Source organism: Cynoglossus semilaevis, chromosome 19, assembly GCF_000523025.1.
Source record: "Cynoglossus semilaevis isolate Cse_v1.0 chromosome 19, Cse_v1.0, whole genome shotgun sequence".
In the NCBI taxonomy this organism is placed as follows: domain Eukaryota; kingdom Metazoa; phylum Chordata; class Actinopteri; order Pleuronectiformes; family Cynoglossidae; genus Cynoglossus; species Cynoglossus semilaevis.
In genome coordinates, this window is record NC_024325.1 from 7,929,863 (window position 1) to 7,950,108 (window position 20,246).

The window sequence follows — 20,246 nt, forward strand, 5'->3', positions numbered from 1 at the left end:
CACTGGGGGTTGCACTGTGGTTCATAACATTTGCACCACAGCTTAATCAAGCGGATAATGAGCAGTAAGATTTAAAATGATGTGTGTGTGTGTTGTTCAGTAAGCTGAGATTTTCTATATATTTTTTGCCAAGCAAACAGATCAATAATCATCACAAAGTTCAAGGTCAGATGATGATGGATGCTGGCTGAATGTATTGATAATTTTTGACATTTCCTCAAACACACACACACACATTCACGAGCACTGACACGGACACATACACACATACACAGCTACAGACCAAAATAACAGATATTAATGTACTGATCATGTCTAATCTGTCATAATTAATTCCATAGGGAAAGCCAAGATGAGAGCAATCCTCCTTTTCCACAGATAAATAATTCAACATGAGGAGGAGGTGGAGGAGCCAAGATAAATGAGCGTGGGGAAAGGAGCTAGCAGTCACAGGCTGAGGCTAATCAGAGCCCTTTCTTAGAAAATAGTACAGGTTAACTTAAAGTAATAGTTGTATGAAAATTACGTGTGCCTGCAATTAGGCTGAGGTTGACACAGCAGGTCAGTGAAGCTTGGAGGATTTGTTTATGACACGTTTGAATAAGGCTAACAAAGTGAAGTGTTAACACAGTGAATCCACAGGAGGAAAATCAAACATTCACCCTCTTGATCTCTTTAAGGTGTATCCACTGTAATGTTGGTCATTAACATTTAAAAAAGGCCAAATCTGGCTAAGACGTTAACACAGATCACAAGCAACATAAAACAACAAGTGGATTAATCGAGATAAATTAACATTTAAATTATTAAACTATGTAGAACTAAAACCAAAACAGTAGATCTTAGTCAGTGCTGTGCATTTTGACGGTGGTTGTTTTGGACGTGTTGTGTGTTCCTGGGTGTAGAGATGGTATTTAAAGTTGTAGACGCCTCGGTGAATTTGAAACCTTTTCCCACAGTTTTGTGCAAAACAAACGTGAATCGACCCAGTTGTGTTTTCATTTTTTCTCTGACATTATACACAGCTGTACACAGACACAAGGAAACACAAACACGTATGTTTTAATGGTTGTGAACTAAACTGTAATGAGACTTATTCATAAGTTCAATCAACTTAAACACGTTCTCTGCACATTTCCTTTTCTTTTTACAAGTGATACCACAATGAGTGTCAACATGTCAGTATTCAGACAATCTCTCTGTACAACTCCTAAATATTAGGAAATACCTATGAAACTTCATCTTTGGTATTGAATGAATAAAACCGTTTGTTTTCTCTGACTACAGCAGCTCAACAGTGTTGGTCTTTACAGGTTTGTGATTCAGCTTCCTTAACACATTTGAATGTTTCCAAACATAAATTAAGTTCACTTTAAAGTTTAAAGGCAAGACAGAGATAAAAAAAAAGAAAACTGCAGCAGTTTGTTGTGCAACAAACTTTAACACTCTGCTGGATTTGCAGCAACTTCTACCTGTGAATCTAAACCAGCATTAGTCATAATACTGAGAGATCATCATCACCTATGATGTTGTGTTAAAAACATCAGACAACAACAGGGATGATTGTCAAAAGCCTTCCAGGAAGTGATGTTTTGAAGAAACAACTGTCTTGAGTTAGAAGAAGGTTTCTCTGCAGAGGGGACAGGTGGACTTGTTGCTGGAGGTGAACCATTTGTACTGTAAAATAACAACATGACGACCATTAACATTGCTGCACCACTGACTCATTGTGAGAAATCATTTTGCCGAGCGTTTACAGCCGTTTTCCAATTAAACAACAACTCACCAGACATGCAGAGTGGAACTTCTTCTTGCAGGTCCGACAAGCCTTTTTGGGCAGCGAGTAGTTGGAGCCGTGGATAACTGAAAAGCAGATCATGCAATCTTCGATTCCCTCAAAGCGTTTGTCCACATTGTTCTTCCACAGAGCCAGGCCTTCCATGATGCTGCCGTTCTGCTCACACAGAAACAGTGACACATTAAAAATCAAATCATCATTTTTGGTATCATCGGATGAACAGACTTTCTGACTTATGGTGACGATGTTTACCTGATGTGTGAGGTAGGTGCTGAGCTGCAGCATCCAGTTCCTCCACTGCTGTACGGCCACACCCACACGTCTCCCACTCTCTACACAGATGGTGCCCAGTGGGTAGTTCTGTGGCAGCTGAATCACCAACTCGATGAAGATGTCGTCCACGGAATAGGTGGCGATCACTTCCCTGGCTGCAGAACGGGCCTTTACCTACAATGGGGAAAAAAATAAAGAAGGTTTTATAGGTCAGCTATAAAAATGTGTAATTTAAAATCTGGCTAACTCACCGTCATGCTGTCAAACATCTGCGTGCTGGCATGAACAGAGGAGATCTCCTGAGCTGAGAGAACAGGACTGATGTATTTGATGGTGAACTTCTCCACAGCTGAGCTCACTCTCTTCTCTCGGCTGTTCCACCACAGTCGCACCATGGCAGGCAGGTCCTGCACTGTGCTGTAGTACACACTGCACGCCAGGTGAGGGAGCTCCCAGTCAAGGCTGTCACTTTCTGTAGCAAAGAATTTGTGAATAAAAAAAAAACAGCTTGTGTTCAAATTTTAAATGAAGGTACTGAGGCAGTACTGGAGTGGTCTGTACTCACTGTCCACAGACAGAGACAGACTCTCTGTGAAGAAGGTCTTGGTCTCCTTGGTCTCCACACCCTGGCCGGGATAAACTGGATTCTCAGGCATGAGTTTGAAGAGATGCAGGAGGAGTTTGTCCAAGGAACAGCTACTCCTCAGGTACTGGGCGTAATGTGCACGAAGCTGGGCAAAAATCAGTCAGTGGTTAGTACTAGGACTATTTATATGTTTTGACATTTTTAATATATATATATTATCAATATAACATTGATTTATCATAAGTAAAAAAATATGATTAATTTTGATCATGATTAAACAACAGCAAACCAGTGATTATTCTAATTAAAGCTTTTATAAAGCTTTATAAACACAGTCTATATGTGAAAAGGCAGTGTGACTTGACTCACATGGGATGGTGAAGATTTGAAAAAAGTAAGAAGCAGTTTCCAGGTCAGCAGATATCCCAGAATGCAAGAGTGTTCCATACTCAGAGGCTGGACCACTGCAAACTCTCCTACGTCAACTGCAGCCAGGATACTGTCACAGAGCTCCTCACAGGTGGACAGGATGGACATCAGAGCAGCTGGAGGAGAACTGATCACAAGACTTACATGTAAGAAGAATTATTTAGAAAGAAATAAAAGACACAGGTGGCTGTCTTCCTACGTACAGACAGGGTTCCTCCCTATCATCTTCAGTCCTGCTGTTGTCTCCTTCTCCATCACACTCTGGCAGCTGGGGCATCACCCTACAGTGACAGGAGGAGATGTTTGTTCGTTTATTCACAGTTTAAATGGAGCAGTATAAGTGATATCTGAAAGACATCTTTACTTTTCCAATAGATGGTAGACGATGATCTGCAGAGATCTGGCCTTGAATAACAACAGAGGACAGAGGGTATTGAGGAGCGTCTGCAGCGACTCTGGCAGGTTTGTCGTCTGATCCGCTATGAACCGTGGAGGAAGTGTGTTTTTGACCAGATGCTCTGCTGGAATGTAGGTCAGGGCCAAACCAAGTGACTGCAGCACCGAGAGAGGGAACGTGGAATCATCCGGCTCAGGGAAGGCATCTTCAATAGAATAGAAAACAAACAGTATGAAGATGGAAATTTACTACAAAGGATCGGATCATCATTTTTAGTTGTGTGCGTCGCAGCATTACCTGTGATACTCAGAGGCAGAGGCAACAGCAGGTTGTAGATTCCCTCCACAAAGAAGTCTGTCCACTCAGCCTTCAGCTCTGGAGGCAGTTTCTCCAGAAGCTCAGGTGAAACTGCTGCAAAAAACTGATTCAACTTCACTATCAGCACAGCGTTCTCACACGCAAACAGCTGCACCCACGGGTTCCACAAACTGCTCACGTTCTCACTGATGGTCTGAGGATACAAAGATAAGAGCAAACGAAAACCAAACAAAATATTAAGCCAGTACTTTTGGCTAAATTTAGTCAGGATATAATGAACTGTTATTAAAACTTGAAACCAAACTTTGAAAATCCCCTCTATGAAAAAATTGAACCTCTAAGTCCTACAGGATCTCACCTCCAACCAGGCCAACATGGAGCAGAGCACAAAGTCCCACTGGCTGCTGCCCAGAATAGTGGGACAGTCTGTCACCAACCAGGACAGGAAACGCATCATCTCCACAGAACGGTTGAGCTGCTCTGCAGAGGCTGTGAATAGATCACTGACAGACACAAAAGTGACAAGTGTGAGAATATAAGCTGAATAGTGTTTCCTCATTCTAGTAATGGATCAGTAAGCATTTATATGGTTGATTGGTTGGTTGGTTGGTTGATTAAAGTACCTGCCAAAGAGGAACCAGTCCTCCCGACTATTCCTCCACTCCATCATTGTGGCCAAAACAGCCTGCAGAACCTCTTGCTCTACTTCCGTTTTGGCTTTTAAGCAACACATCAGTGTCACCAGGCAGCCATAAACATCTGTGAAACAACAATTAGCATTTGTTTGTTGAAAACAACATACAATCTGGAATGTACTGCATGTACATGTACTGTATGTCATATTATCCTTACCATCATCCTCCTGCCAGTTAATGATTGCAGCCGTGGCCAGAGTTACGAGAATCTCTCTGTCTTTGGTCGTCATGGTCGGGCAGAGCACCTGCAGCGTGCTAAGTTTGCTCTGAGAAACTGGGAACCAACTGAGCAGAATGTTTAAAATTTAAACATGGTTTATGAATGTCTGTATAATTTTGTGGAATTGGAAATATAAAAAGTGCTTTATAATCAGTGACCTACCTTTCCTCTGTGTTGTAAAGCTGTCGCAAAGCTGCACTGTTAGTGTTTGCCAGGTTGTTGGTGTGGATGTAGTTTTCTAGAGTCAGAGACCACAGACCACCTTCTTCTATTGACCTGCGGTGTGACAAGACAATTCACAAATCATTAAGTGGAAGTATTTGGATTTTTTTTTTTGAGGCAGATAAGACTTAATCTGTTTAATCACATAGCAGCTCTGGATTATTCATTATTAATTCTGATTATTAGTAGATTTCGGTGAAGTAGTGTCAACAGTATATAGGAGGGACAATAAGTGGACAGACAATGGAATTTTTGGATTATGTGCGTCAGTCTGCCCGTGCATTTAAATTAGTTACATTTTTTAAAAATACGATTAATTTCTCAAATGACTTAACAGGCATTGCAGTGCTTGTTTTAGCACCTAAATCCAGTTTGTGTTTTCTTTAATTTGAATAAGCTGAAATATCCAGCGATTAACCTCACCTTGAGTATAATATCTGCAGCAGACTATTCATTGGAACCAGGTTGTGTAGCCCGTCTGACAGCCCACAGTCAGTCAGAAGTTTGTGGTAGGAGGACACCAGAGGAAGGCTGCATACAACCTCCTGACACCACTGAAGAGCGTACTGAAACTCTGAAGCTGTCAGTACAAAACAAAGAGAACACAGGTTTAACAGAATAATATTTTGTCTTTCACATGAATTCAGCTTTATTCCACATTCTGTGTGTGTGTGTGTGTACGTGTAACTATAATCAATGACAGGTGACAAAGACGCTGTGTTTTTGCTTCATTGTAAGGTTGGGCCGCAAACGTCCTGGCCACAGTGGCCAACAGGGCACAGCTACACAGATGGGCCGGCAGCCCACTGGTGCCTCTGAACTTCCACACGTCTATGGTGGAGTGTTCAAAAACGCCTCTGAGACGACTGTGCAGTAGAGGTGTCTTGACCCACTTCAAATTACAGAACAGAAGACAAAACACAGCAGTATTACAGTAACGTCACACTTTACACAGCTCAGACCTTACATCCAACCTCATCAGAAATGTGTTGAGTTTTTATAGAGACAGTGGAGGTCGACTCACCTGAGGAGGCAGAGCCTGTCGGACTCGTGTCCATTCTGCCTGACTGGGCATCAACAGTGTGAAGAGTTGAAGGATGAACGAGGAACTTTCACCACAGACAGAAACAATTGTCTCAGCCAGATTCTCTACAGCCAAAACCAGAGCCTCCAAACTAAGCCAAGCACAGGAACATGTTTGTTTTTTTTTTAAACTGGGAAAATCTTTCTGATTATAAGGTTACAAAAAGAGAAAAATGAAACACGAGTATGAAATACTCTGCTTTTGTTACCTTTTAATGTCTAGAGAAACAGTGAGAAGTCGGCTTTTCACCCACACTGCCACACTGTGCAGGAAACCTCCTTCCTTCACCTCATATTCAGAGTTCTGGAACAACGATCGAGTCCCAGCGACACACACTCTCCTTAGTTTATCTAACAGGGAGTCTGTAAAAGCAGATTAGACACAGATGACACGGTCCCTTCATCTGTGGACCACAACCATAATGTATGAAAACTGTGTTGGAGCCTACCAGTCAGGTGAGTTTGAGACTGGTCCTGGGCTGTGAGCTGGAATACACTGAGCAGGAGTTCCTCTGCAGACAGCAGTAGAATACAGTCTTGTACCGAGGAGAAAAAAGTGGAGGCTACGTCACAGATGAAGGAGACCAGCGGCTCCATGTTCCCTGCGTCTGACAGACTCTTGGTCTCAGAGAGAGTAGCGTGGAGTTTCTCCAGGATCTTCTCCATGTACACCTCTCCTATCAGAGACTCTGCATGCAGAACACATGAATGGATTTAGACGTCAGCCTACCTAAAGAAAACATTATTTAGCACTGTCTGTGTGTGTGTGTGTGTGTCTGTGTATGTGTGTGTGTGTAAGTAATTACCATTGTTGTGATGCTGAGAGAGGACCAAACTAATAAGTGTCCAACTGTGGTTGCTTGTAGAAGATGAAGCACGTCCCACCTTGCAGAGCTCCTCTGTCAATCCCAGGAGCTGCTCACCCAGGACTGACCCTTTCAGCCAATCACTGCAGCTTTTAAGAGTCCGAGCATCTGCACAGGCCTGAAACCACACAACAGGGACCTTTATACATATAATTACACGATGAGACCGTCCAGGTGCCCTGTACTCCTCTACTGCTTTGGCAAAAATGAAAGACACAAAAAGAAATGATACGTACTCTCTGTATAACTTGCAGGATAATTCTCCAGTCTAAGTCAATCTAGAAAGCAGATAAAAAAAGAATCTTTAGAACAAAACAAAAGCAACAGTCCAATCAGACCTACTGGCAAAGATCAAGTCAAAGTCTTTCTGTTACCAGGGTGATGTGGTTGAGAATTTTGGTCATTTCCTGTTGGCTGCAGCAGTGGAGCGAGCTGAACATCATCTCCACCAGGTGCTCCGTGTCTTTGCGTCCCTTCTCTGCGAGCCACAGCACCACCCATTCAAGCAGAAACTGCACCGCAGGATTTTTTAAATTCACGTCAACTCTCCGCTCACTCTCCTTTGGCGTTGTCTCATCCAACTCGACCAGCGCCTAAAACCGCAACAGTTAAAGACAAAGTTATTCAGACTAGGTCCGGTGTGATCTAAACTCAATACTCTCTTCATAAAGATAAGAAGAATGCAATGCAAATGCTATTGGTGCAGACACACCTAGCTGCAATAAACATAACTGACAGTCCACTGTTGTCAAATACAACTTACACTGAAGACCCTGGGTGTGTGGAAGGAGCGAAGGAGGAGTGAAAGAAAAACAAGATGTCTCTCTGAGTTTCTCTCATTTACATGCACCAGGCACAGCTGCGCCAGCTGGCAAACAACATCCTCTAAACGCTGGGTCTGTAGAGAACAAAGTGTCTTCTCATTCCCAGTGTCTGACACCGTCTGCACGGGCTTCTCAGCATCATTCGCCTCAAGCCCACTTTTCTCATCGCCCTCAGGCCTGGAGAAACAGATCTTGACAGATTTCTTTTTCTGGATGCACTTTCTGTTTACTCTCTCGGGGCAATGCATCACCTGGCGACAGAAGAAGAACGTAAGAAAGGGTTTGTTTAGACGTTGCTCTCTCCTTCACGCCATTCGCTATTAAAATTGTGAAAGACTCTGACAGAAAATCGTGATTTGCCTGTTTCCTTGGCACCAACATGGAAATTTCCATAGGTGTTATGTCTGAACCAGTGATTCTCAAAACCCTAATCTCACCTGCAGCATGGTGGCTACTCCTTCCAAAGCCTGTTGATCTGCTTCTTCTGTGTCAACATGACGTAAGAAGAGGAGGCCAAGCTCCTCCCAAAAGTCTGTCAGAAGGGCTTGAAAGATGCCCTGACTAATGTTTGTTTCAATTTCACTGGCTGAAGCTGCCCTCTTTTCCCAGGAAATGAGCATTTCAGTCACCAGAACAAAGAGAGGACCATTCTGGAGAGAAGGATGTTCAAGGGCTTTTTCCAGTAGAGGCAGGAGCTGCAGGAAAACAAACAACACAATGTTAGATGGCAGAGGCTTAATTTTCCCAGAAGGGAGAAATGTGTGTGCCATCCTGCGATCCCACCTGCTGTGAAATCAGCATGGTCCTGATTTTCCTCTGATTCTCCTCTTGTTCTGCATTGTGTAGGATGCAGTACCTCAGGCACTCCACCACAGAAGTCACGATGACGGCACTTTCTGATGTACTGGTTGCAGCACGCTCACTTGAAATTCTGAAAAATAAGGCAGAGATATTTGACATTATGTGGGATACACAGGGTCAAGTGGTCTCTTCTGCACATACTTGATATCTGAATGGGTTGGTTGATAAACAAAGAACTTTACCAAAATGGTATTTACAGAATTCTAGGATTTTTTTGCTCATTGCTCCAGTTCAGGAGCATTACACGGCATAATAACAGCTTTGAAATATTTAAAGAATGATTCAAATGTTAGCTGCTGAGTAATCATTATTAATTGAGATAAATCAACATGATGTAATGTGACAAAAATGTGTATGTTGCTGAAACAAAAACAAAAGAAAAATATTCAAAACTATGTTAGAAGGGTTTACTCACTCATTTTCACTTTTCAAAACTTCTACAATATTAATTAAAAATAGTCACATGATGTCATTTGTTTTATTTTTCATATATATAAAAATGGATACACATGTAAGGAGGAAAAGAAATTACCCCTGTGTGAGAGAGGTGAAGAAGGTGGTGTAAAAGTCCAGGGTTGGGTCTGTGACTTGCTGCGGCAGTTTACTGAGAAGTGGCATTAAATTAGGGTGAAGGGCTTTAGCCATGCCTTTGCCACCATCTTTGAGTAAAGCCCAAAGTTTAGGCAAGAAACCCTTCTTAGCATTTACATGTGTCCAGCAGTCCTGAATAAAAAAAACAAAACAAACAGAGACATAACAGATTATGGATAAATAATTCTGGTCTACTGTCACAATGGATGACATTAACAAATTCAAAACTTACAGGTATCATAGACACAACATGGAGAACAGCTTCCCACACTGGAGGCAACACGACGGGATCAGTGTCATCGATGCTGAGGAGAACAGCAGGGCAGAGTCGTGCAGCCTCAGCCTGAACCAGAGCTGGTGTGAACTCACACAGAGAACACAGCATCTCAAAAAAGGCCCCTCGCACCTACGTAGGAACAGAGTTCAAATTTAAAAAGAAAATATAATTTCATAATATACACGTTACAGGCTGTAGAGGATTTTTAGCCGACGTTTTCACCTGTGGTGTCTTGTGTTTGCTGTATTTCCAAAACTTGGCAGAATTTATTAGTTGCTGTAGTCTTTGCTCAAAAGTCTCTCTGTCACTCGGAATGAGCAGAGAGAGGAGTCTCTTTATCCCCAGCAGAGAGCTGGTCAGCATACGCAAATATTTGGCTTCTCTTTCCTCTACTGTCACATTCCTTAAAAGAAAAAAGAACAGAGAGATTGAAATCATGACACTGATTTCCTGTGCACAGACAACTATGCTTTAATGACCTTACTGGACAACTTACTGAGGATCACTGAGTGTGTCTGCTGTTTCCTTCAGCAAAATGTCTTGAAGCACCTGAAGTAAAAGTAACAGTTATTTAATTCAGTCTCATTCCCACCCCAGTTACAGTGCACGTCATTTAATAGGCGTTAAAATCACCCACATTAAGGATCTCATCCTTGCAGAAACCGAGAGCCTCAGGCTGTTTATTGGGTGAGAATGCAGCTTGGAAGGCCTGGCACGCGGCAGAGGCTGCAGGTGTGTAAGTGTCACACTGGGACAGGATCCAGTGTCCCATCAAGCTCTTCAGAAAGGGAGCCAAGCTCCGACGCACTTTCAGCACCAGCTGCTCAAAAGCCTGCTGTGTAGCCTCCCTGATACGACGATCATGATCCTGACAGACAAACAATAAAGATATAATTCTCCTAATGCGCATGCAGTAAACATGAGTACTCTCAGAGTGTGTATAGCTGTTTGGAGACGTGAACAGTAGTCTCAACAAACAGATGAGGTGTGAAACAGATGATGATGGATCAAACAAAATGGTTTCAAAAGGTAGACTGGCACTGCCGAAATGACTGTGGGTGTTAGCAAACACATCTATTTATAATCAATCTCAATTACAAAAATTGGCTGTTCACTGTTTAGGTCACTTCCAATACTTAGAAATGCAGAAATAATAATAAAAAAAAGGTGGTGATGTTCTCTTCCCTGGAAATCCACACCCATCAGGACTCAATCAGCCAACACCATTAGGCATAAAATTAGCTTTTCCTTCAAGGCAGGGGTGGGCAAACGTTTTGGCTCATGGGCCAAAATGAGGTTTGAAATTTGACTGGTGGGTCAGTTCAGTATTGGTGGAATGTAGAATTGCGCAAAATAATTTAAATAAAATCTACAAGAATAAACCTAAACCTCAAGATAATTTGGACCATTTTATGTCTGCCACCATCTAGTGGCCTCAACAGAAATTACAGTCAATTCGCTGTAATGCATGAAACAGAAGAATGGATATCAGTCTTATCTCTTAGTCTCATTAGAGGTTTTAGTATTTCATTGTTAAAGACGCCCTGGTTAAGATTGTAACAAAAGAAACGTGATTAACTCACCACTGCTATCTTGCAGTAAATCCTTGGCCAGTATGGCAGCACCCCTTTAACAACAGAGGCGTCCCGTTCTTGACACATAGCCCCAAAGTCCTGCACAGCCTGAAAAGGTTAGAAATAATAAATAACTATGTTTTATACCAATTGATATGCTGCTGCGTGTTATTCATAATGGCTTTCACTTCACCTTCAGTCTGGTGACAACATCCCTCTTGGAGAGTTTCCTAAGCACCAGGCGAAAGTCAGCGTCTACCAGGTGGTCTATCTCCTCCGCTCCGTGGACAGCGGGAACATAACTCAGCTCCGAGGTCACCGTTGTGTCAAAGCCCACGAACCCCGGAATGATACCGCCCTCCCGAGCCAGTACCTCAGCAGCACGACCACTACTTGACGGCTATTAGAAAGAAATAAACAAAATAAACAAAATGTTTTTATAGAACGATAACACATGTTGGTGAGAACACCATGCCGTTTTTACTGAAAGTAAAATAGTATGTTTAAAGATATTTACAGAAAACGCCGCACGCGGTGTGTTAGCGTTTTACGTAATGTACACATTAGCTCGTGCTAACAGTTTGAAGCTAAAAGACTAACTTTTGACTGTAATTCAACTTACCCGGACATTTCCTTTAGTCCGCTGTTTGTTCTTACCCCCCATTGTCACACTTTTATTTATTTAAAAAAAAATACTACTATTAATCTATGACTTTGGTAGTGAATCTAAGTACTGACATACAGCCCTGTGTGATGACTGTAGTCGCCTGTCTGCCACAGAGTACTTCCTGTTTCTACGTCATTCAAAACTAAGACGTCACCCAGTCCTTCATCTTGGTGGAGTTCCTTTACAGACAAGAACGTTTTGTGATAATCCTGATTTCACTTAAAACCAAATTTACCTAAAATGTATTGTTTCGAATTCTATATTAAAATATAGTACACCAACTTCTAACACACTTAAATAGGTTATTTGGGTGTTGTAGAAGGTGTTGTCCTATATTTGACTCTTGACAAAACTATTGAAGACTCAGCACTTTGCTGTCAGTCTCTGCCCCTACCCTCCTCTATCTCCTTCTGCACTTGTTTCCTAACTACTGGTCTTCTTTTTAAGTGTTCCTCTGTGCAACCTGATTGTAAATCCTCCTCTTGTAAGTCACTTTGGATAAAAGCGTCTGCTAAATGCCTGAATGTAAATTTAACTCATAAAACAGATTAAAATATACTGTATTCTACAGAGCTACTCAACTTAAAATGAAGTTTAATTATTTAAAAGACTTTATTGAAGAAATACGTATGTTAATTGCAACAGGTTTATTTTTTAATTGTGTTAAAATTCCACATCTAAAACAAATGTCATGATTGGTCCACCTGAAAATGGTACATGAGCTTTTTACATAATTGTTTGTCTCCCAGTTATAAATATAAAATTGTGTTAAACAGAAACAGAATAAACTTTTATGTTTAAATAAACATAAAATATTATTTAAAATTTGATGATAGAGGTAATGGCAGAGATCACGCTGTAATTCTGTTACATAAAAAAAAAACATGATTATTATGGTCACTTTAAAATCTTTATCAGGAGATAATAAACATTGACGCAGAAATGAGCAGACCCTTAGATTTGAAGATTTTAGGAGCCATAAAATGAGACACCTCATCTACAGCAGTTTGTCTAAGATCTAGTAATGTTTTTCTTTATTATACAACTAAAGTATAACATATGTTTGAGACTGTACTTTAAAACCTGTCCTTCAAAACGTTAAATTAAACGTGAAGTTTAACATCAAGGTTATTCCTCCTGAACAACAGATGACATGACCACACAGTTAACCCCACCATTTTTATATCGCAGATTACATAATACAAAATAAATATCTAATTTGGCTATATAGCGTTATATTTGACCATATTCATACTTTTTTTTTAAAAAATCCACTTGGACCTGGACATTCTTTCACCTCTGGCATCACTGTGTCTGTTACTTAATACATTTAGTTGGGCCAAACGTTCCTCTAAAGAATTCAACTGGGCCAGATAGATTCAGGTAAAAAAAAAAAAAAAATGAACGTGTATTTTAAAAAAAAAAATTGCAGTATCACAAACACTAATCACAAATTAAACGACATCTGGAGTTTGCAGTAAAATGAAGGTCCATGTTGCTGTTCCAGCACCACACAAGTCTCTTCTAGACACACAGGTGATGCATAGTGAGTTGCATTTTGACAGACTATGGAGAGTAATGGCATGGCTGGCATGAATTCAAGAGATACCTATTGTGCAGAGTCCATCCTTATGTCCTTTAACATGAATCTTACAGTAGCTGATACGTACTGTATATCCACTCTAGTACAATACAAATGTAAAGTAATCATTAGAGTGTTTTTTCTTTGTTAACTTGAACTTCTTCCTTTTGATTTCAATGTCAATTTCTTCATTCATGTCACGTATAAAAATACCAACCACACAGTCATGGCACCCTGGTTTGCACATTAACATCCTTCCAAAGTACATCACACCTACGTCTGAGCTGTTGAAACAACATCTTTTTTTAAAAAAAAGAGAAAATCCTTGTTATTCAGAGCATACAGTCACTTTCGTGTTGAGGTAATTCCTACGTAAAACTTCTTCCCCACACCTGGTCCCATGTCATCCAACTAGCATCTTGGCTCCTGGAGGCAGTACAGTACAGTACTGAGGGTCTAGATCGGGCACGAAGCCTTTAAATTCCCTGGAGGACTCAGTTCCAAACACATCTAGCAACTGTCGGTTCATGAGAGCAAACCTAGGACGAAAGAAACAAAGTCATGTCTAAATGGTTACAAAAAGGACAAATGACTGACATTCAACCCGAACATTTTCTATGAGCTTTAATTGCGTTGAATGAATGTTCTCACATCATCTATTTGTTCATACCTGCCCTTTGTTAAACGCAGCATGAACTTCCAGTATGAAGGCCGGAGGTTCTGCACCTCCATGACAACCTGTGCAACACACAGACGAGTCATACATTCATTGAGGAATCACTGTGGGACAACTCTGTTGTTTTGAATGTGCTGTACAACAATGTTGGACTGGATCAGTTTAAAATCCAACACTGGAGCTTTGCCAATGGCTGAGAACTCTTTCCATTTATTTATTTTACCCAATTTTTCTTAGAACTCTTTGACTGGTACACTGGTTACTTACTGCTTGGAAACAGATAGCAGTGGAGATGGTGTAGATGAGAGCGTCTGCATGAGGGAAGTATGGGAAGTGGCCCGCCTCGATGCCCTTAAAGTACATGGTCTGAGGACAGAGATCATTACGTGATCTGTTAATGATAAACTAACTAACGGGAGAAACAGACAGAACGACCAGATCAGATCTGCAAAACAAGTGTTTTCTGATTATGTGCATTTTGCCATAGAATTAAACATTAATGTCATTACAATGATATATTAGCATCATAATGTTACATATTCACATAAATATCTCTCTGGTCTTTTATAATAATTTATATTATAATATTAATATGTTTTTCAATAACATTAAGAGAAAATATAGGTTTTCATATTTTTGATGTTTTTGGCATATAGCACGATTAACTGAGTTTTCATTCATCCCTTACCTCCACCAGCTTAGAGAAGAGATACATGGATATTGTTGTGCTTTTGTAGAAGAACATGGAAAAACCAGCCAAAAAGCCTTTAAAAAGAATGGAAAAAGAGAGAACCGTTAAATCAGGTGAACGTGACTCATGACAACATCCAGAGACAAATCTCTGCAGGGACATATTACACCACTCCCTTATTACCAGCTATAAGTGCATGGAGTTCATCATCAATGTCACGAAGCCAGCGGAGGAGGCAGCTTGTTCCCTGAGTGAAGAAGAGGCTAATTACAATACAGGTTTTACGGGTTAATATTACAAAAAAAAGACAGGAACCATTGAGTCATCAGTTAGCATCACACAAGGCTGTGTGAGAGAAAAAAAGAACACACATGTAACTGAAATAAAAATAATTACCTTGTATATGCTGACAAAAAATCCCAGAAAGGCTCCTAACTGGAAGTTCTCCTTGTTGTACAAGAGAGAGAGGAGGCGCGAAGGTTTGGTGAAAATCTGTCTGAGTGCGGAGGGCATTTTAAGACAGCATTGAATCAGATATCCAATACTGAACATCCTGACAAATCCCTGCACAACAAAAAGACAGAGAGTATTTGGTACAGTGCTTGTAACATAGAAAGAATGAATGTTAAAGGTTGATGTCTAAATCTTACCTTCGCACAGTAAGAAATGCAGTTGTCATTGTAGTGTTTACAACATCTGTGTCTCGGACCACGTTTGCATCTGCAGAATTAAAATAACGATCTTGTCGCCACTGTGCACAAAGTCACACATTTCTGCCGAATGGTGTGTGTTATCTCACATTGTTTCCAGCAGTTTCCTGGTGTTAGCAACCAGTGTTCTCCTGCTGGAGCTGAGTCTTTCTGCCGACCTCTGGGAATCCTCCGTCTCTAACGCTGCCGTTCTCAGAGGGGGTCTTACAGAAGCATGTTCTGCTGTGCCAGAATGAGCAAGAATTTCTTCTTTACCCACAATGAATCTGTGACAAAAAATGACATTTAAACATGTGTCTGCTTCACCAGGAACCTGATGCATCTGTGCAAAAAAGTGGAACTTACTTCAACGCAGAGAAGGCAAAGCCATTAAGACCTTTTCTACTCCTGTAAAATAAAGCATAACATTGAACACATGCACAAATATGTACACATACTATACACACTAACTACATATATATATATATGCATATATGTCCACTGCATTTAACTGTACTGACCTGAAGTAGAACATGTAGATTGAGGCAGTTATACAAAAGAGAAGAACCTAAAACAAGAAAAACAAGATCAAAATGTTTACGCAGTTTGGTTGGTTAGGTTTAGAGCTGTATAACTTAAAAACAAAACTTTAGACTTCACTGCCATTCATAGTCACTGACTATGTGATTCCAATCAGGTTATATATGGATTATTGTGTGCACAGACTTAAAGCTTGTAATGTAAATCTCTCAAAGGCTAAAAACTGCTCTTTTAAAAACCTTGGCAGTTTGGAAATGGGTAGAAAACTATACCATCACTGTGCAGGTGCAATAACTAAATAATAAGATTGGAAAAATTAAACATAAAACAAAAATTTACAAGGATATTTAACACTAATTGTACTTTACTAATGAGGTAAAGGCAATGACACACGAACACATTCTTCTGAGATGTTCTTGGCCGCTGTTGTTTTTTCTAGCTGACTGCACTCTTTGTTGCTTTGGGCCCCGTCTCTGTTAGGACGTCTTTGTTTAACATGAACTGCAAGGTCACTCTGGTTTGAACGACTGAATGCGTGTTACAATACTTGAAGGAATATAAAATGCAACACACTAGAATTTATTAATTTACAGTAAAGGACCAAACAAATAGAAACATCGGGACGGCAAGATTGAATGAATGACAGAGAGATATTGTACGAGGTCTGGGATGTTTAGAGAGAGGTTCGACGTCATCCTGACAAAAGAAAGTCTGCCCAGACTTTACAGCCACTGCATAGATACAGATCCTCCACTATTACTGCAGTACTGCCAAGTCCCTCGACTTCAGCCTCAAACAGACTTCTGTGTCGTCTTACCTCGCCGTGTTTAATTGGTTTGATGAGGCCGCGTGTAATACCCATTCTGAACAAACTCTCTGTGGCCTAAAAAAATACATTCAACATCAAACATTACAATGTGTAACAGAAGCAAACGCGTCTGTTGACATACATCACGTCATATTCAAATGAAATTCTTACAAGGTTTGTCATGTATATTGCCAGCAGCCCCCGCCTATAGGGACAGATATACAGAAGAAAAAAAGGAAAAACAATATTTACACAACCATACCTTATATAAGAAGTGAAAAGTACACAACGTGTACAGAGGTAGTATCTCACCTGCTTTTGCGCTCCAGAAGAATAGCAATTAAGGAAGCAGGAAGTGCTGGACCAAACCCAGACGACCAGGAGTAGAATCCTCCTAACAGTTTCCTGGAAATATTATAAAGGTACCTTTTTCTAACATTTGTCAGTAAAAAGTAAAAAATACAAAATGTTATGTAAAAATATGTCTGGGTAACTTTGAACATTTATTTTAAGTAACGTAAACTCTACATATAATTGACATCTTGTGTTGGATGCTCATTTAAGGTCTAAGTGCCATTACATGTTTGGTTTCTGTGACAAACCTATATCTTATTACAGGGTTTAGTTGTTTTTACGCACCTGAAAATGCAGAAGAAAGCCATGTAGAGACCCCCATTGGCGGTGAGGAAAGAGGTAGACGTTAGAATCTCAGGAAGAAGTCGATTTAAATAGTAGTCTTTTTTCCTTCTCCTTAGAATTGCTGCTATCTGCAAAACACATACGATTTATATTCACATGAGCTAAATTTCAAAGAAAACACGCCTCACTGTTCACACCATTTATTTCTGAAGAATTTAAATCTTAGTGCCACCTGATACAGTGTCACGCCAACATGGCAGATCAAAAGCTTAATAGCCTTTTTAATTAGGTCACATTCACTTGATCAGAGGTCACCATGGTATTAACCTGCATTATGCTTCCGGTTGTAAAGTATACCAGTAGAACATACGTGTCAAACTCAAGGCTTGGGGGGCAAATGCGGCCCGCCAAGCCATTTTGTGTGGCCCGCGGGAGGTTAAGAAGCATTTAGTAAAGTCCATGCAGTTTCTTAAACTTAATTAAAAAATTTATTATACAGCAATGAACAATATTTGTAGCTTTTTTTCAGTCATGATGTATGGTTTAGAGTTAGTAGCAATAGGCAGAAGACAGGAGACGGAGCTGGAGGTGGCAGAATTAAAGATGCTAAGATTCTCTTTAGGAGTGACAAGAATGGACAGGATCAGGAATGAGGTCGTTAGAGGGACAACACAGACAGGAAGGGTTGGAAAAAAAGCGAGAGAAGCCAGATTGAGATGGTTTGGACATGTGCGCAGGAGGGACAGTGGATACATTGGTAGAAGAATGTTAGAGATGGAGCTACCAGGTAGGAGACAAAGAGGAGATATATGGATGCAGTGACGGAGGACATGCAGATAGTTGGAGTCAGAGTAGAAGATGCAGAGAACAGGGAGAGATGGAAATCAATGATTTAATGTGGCAACGCCTGAAAAAAGGGACAAAGCCAAAAGATGAAGATGAACAATATTTGTAACATGAATAAACAATAATCAATTGCAGAAATATGTATTAGTCTGTTATGGAGTAGTTACATCTATACCAGCAGTCCCCAACCTTTTTTGTTCCAAGGACTGGTCAGAAAGTACCACCTGTTACTACGGACCAGTAGCAAGGTGCTGAGCATTGAAGAATCAATACATTTTCAAAATAAAACTACTTTTAGACTCTATTCTGACTCTATTTACAACTGGCCCTTCAAAGGGAATTGTATTGCTAATGTGGCCCCCGGTGAAAATGAGTTTGTAGAACTTTAACAACTCTAACCCTGAGAACACATTTGCTCTTGTCTTTAAACATTTAAATATTGACTGAAAAAGGGATAAAGTGCTTTACTGAAGGTCCTGACTAAACTGGTCTATCTGGTATAACCCACGAGCACATCATTTCAGCCCAAAGGCCGACTTTGGTTAACGACCCTGCGTATGAACGACAGCGCGTTAGACATTTCATTAAAAAAAATAACTGTCACAGTGCAACACAAGGATTGATGTTCAAAATAATAACATTTTGGTTTCTGAGTACCTCATAACTTATTTCTTCTCCATTTGGAGACGCAAGGTGAAGTTAGCACTTTCCTAAACAGTCAGACATTCCGCAATAAACGTTCAAGTGCATGGATCAATAGACAAGTTATCTTTATCTTTAAATTATCGTTACGATGTTTTATTGCACCAAAAGAACACTACTTCATGTTAGCAAGCTAACTTTAGCACAAGTGTCCACAAGTCCCGGCGCAGCTTAAACAGTCTAACGTACCAGATAAAGAGGAGCGTATATTTTAAAGGAAACCTCCATGGCTCCCCGTGTTACGTCCACGGCAGACTGAAGGCATGACGGGTCCCATGTGTGCCCGACTTCGTAGCAGTTATGTGGTATTTTACTCAGCACACCCATGGCTGTGCTCTCCGGCAACCCACAGTTGCAACAACGCGTACTGTACTGTACGTACGCGCTCATAGCGAGGCAACCGCAGTAACGTGACACCGTTGTGAACGTGCACGCTGCCACGACGAACTGTGTGTGTTGTTCAAACTTGGTCAGCAGGTGTCGCCCGAAGTCCTTTGACACAGTTTTAATAAATTAAAGAAAAATGTTGTTACTTGAATCACTTTTTTAGTTTCATTTTGGCCTCGCCCTAAATATACCCTTGTCGTGTTTCTGTTTTTTCAGTTTCTGAATTTGTTCATATTTCACGCGGCGTCAGTTTCTGAATTTGTTCATATTTCACAAAGGACGCAAGGTTGGTCGAATATTACACTGTTTTGGCCGTTAATTTGGAGAAAACTGAATTCTTAAATGACTCATTTAATAAATGATTATCCACGTGCGGCCCACATTTTGCGCTTGACAGAAAATACACTTCGAACCTCTCTTATCCAAGCAATCCCATGAGGGGGCCACTTGGACATGTTGGTTGTGTCCTGAAGGCTTACAAAACAAAAGGTAATTGCAGTGACGCATCAAAAACATCACTTAAGGCTTTTAGGGTCAAATAATCCACTGCAAACGATCTCAGGTCTTTACCAGCGTGTACGCACACGCTCGCGCACACGTACAAAGTCCTATGCTTACTCATCAATTCTGTTAAATGGACAGCCAATAGAGACGACATAGTGCCTAACGTTGCATTTTCGTAGTAATTAGGGTCAATTATGTTCATTTCCCAGCAGGCGATAGCAGTAACCCAAGTGCTTAGGAAAAAATCATTGAATGGCATCATCAAGGAGGCGTCAGTCTCCTGGCTTTACTTTCATTCACTCACTTGAATCACTCACTTTCATTTGGGTCAGCAGCGTACCGGAATACGGGCGTAAACGCAGTTTCTTACATTTGGTTCCCTCCAATCTGAACCCACCCAGCCCCGCTGCTGATAAGCAGAGTCTGAATGAGCTCAACAAGTGAACATGGATCGCACTTTACCTCTGTTGGCGACCTGTTTGCTCTTGCTGCTACCATGTA

The 20,246-nt window shown here is 40.8% G+C and overlaps 3 protein-coding genes across 4 annotated transcripts in view; 1 reads left to right on the forward strand and 2 right to left on the reverse strand.

Annotated features, from left to right (window-relative positions):
- Positions 1-1,060: 1,060 nt before the first annotated feature.
- ltn1 (listerin E3 ubiquitin protein ligase 1) lies at positions 1,061-11,841 on the reverse strand. Its single transcript, XM_008332685.3, has 32 exons — positions 11,637-11,841; positions 11,208-11,414; positions 11,024-11,122; positions 10,078-10,308; positions 9,937-9,989; positions 9,663-9,843; positions 9,396-9,569; positions 9,105-9,295; positions 8,495-8,642; positions 8,149-8,406; positions 7,651-7,962; positions 7,262-7,480; positions 7,124-7,165; positions 6,828-7,005; positions 6,471-6,710; positions 6,231-6,384; positions 5,963-6,113; positions 5,620-5,830; positions 5,362-5,518; positions 4,879-4,992; positions 4,654-4,781; positions 4,425-4,560; positions 4,160-4,304; positions 3,781-3,994; positions 3,451-3,688; positions 3,290-3,367; positions 3,027-3,213; positions 2,637-2,802; positions 2,323-2,543; positions 2,051-2,245; positions 1,787-1,954; positions 1,061-1,677 (listed from the first exon to the last, which is right to left on the reverse strand). The coding sequence occupies exons 1-32, from the start codon at positions 11,676-11,678 to the stop codon at positions 1,615-1,617; spliced, it is 5,301 nt and encodes a 1,766-aa protein (XP_008330907.1). The 5' UTR covers positions 11,679-11,841; the 3' UTR covers positions 1,061-1,614.
- A 472-nt stretch (positions 11,842-12,313) lies between these two features.
- tmem135 (transmembrane protein 135) lies at positions 12,314-19,377 on the reverse strand. Of its 2 annotated transcripts, XM_008332688.3 has the most exons (16): positions 19,044-19,377; positions 17,307-17,434; positions 16,980-17,072; positions 16,839-16,872; positions 16,677-16,742; positions 15,841-15,887; positions 15,686-15,727; positions 15,430-15,606; positions 15,281-15,350; positions 15,027-15,194; positions 14,814-14,877; positions 14,628-14,704; positions 14,207-14,305; positions 13,934-14,001; positions 13,656-13,802; positions 12,314-13,562 (listed from the first exon to the last, which is right to left on the reverse strand). In XM_008332688.3, exons 1-15 carry the CDS (start codon positions 19,242-19,244, stop codon positions 13,667-13,669), a joined length of 1,470 nt encoding a protein of 489 aa, XP_008330910.2. In that variant the 5' UTR covers positions 19,245-19,377; the 3' UTR covers positions 12,314-13,562; positions 13,656-13,666. The 2 variants fall into 2 exon arrangements, with proteins under 2 accessions (XP_008330910.2, XP_008330909.2); XM_008332687.3 differs by having other exon boundaries at positions 12,314-13,802; positions 19,044-19,374.
- Positions 19,378-19,833: 456 nt separating this feature from the next.
- Positions 19,834-20,246, forward strand: part of hephl1b (hephaestin-like 1b) — a 10,202-nt gene continuing 9,789 nt past the window's right edge. Inside the window, exon 1 of the mRNA XM_008332689.3 lies at positions 19,834-20,246. This exon is cut by the window's right edge and continues 100 nt beyond it. Coding sequence (XP_008330911.3) covers positions 20,192-20,246 — 55 coding nt within the window. The 5' untranslated portion in view covers positions 19,834-20,191.

Excerpts from the sequence above, each read along its gene's own strand:
- ltn1 (XM_008332685.3), bottom strand. The coding sequence starts at position 11,678 with ATGGGGGGTAAGAACAAACAGCGGACTAAAGGAAATGTCCGG. Across the intron at positions 7,963-8,148 it reads GAGTAGCCACCATGCTGCAG|GTGATGCATTGCCCCGAGAG; the intron begins GTGAGATTAGGG and ends TTCTGTCGCCAG. Across the intron at positions 5,831-5,962 it reads GACAGGCTCTGCCTCCTCAG|TGGGTCAAGACACCTCTACT; the intron begins GTGAGTCGACCT and ends TGTAATTTGAAG.
- tmem135 (XM_008332688.3), bottom strand. The coding sequence starts at position 19,244 with ATGAGCGCGTACGTACAGTACAGTACGCGTTGTTGCAACTGTGGGTTG. Across the intron at positions 15,195-15,280 it reads GCATTTCTTACTGTGCGAAG|GGATTTGTCAGGATGTTCAG; the intron begins GTAAGATTTAGA and ends TTTGTTGTGCAG. Across the intron at positions 14,878-15,026 it reads TTTTTGTCAGCATATACAAG|GGAACAAGCTGCCTCCTCCG; the intron begins GTAATTATTTTT and ends TTCTTCACTCAG.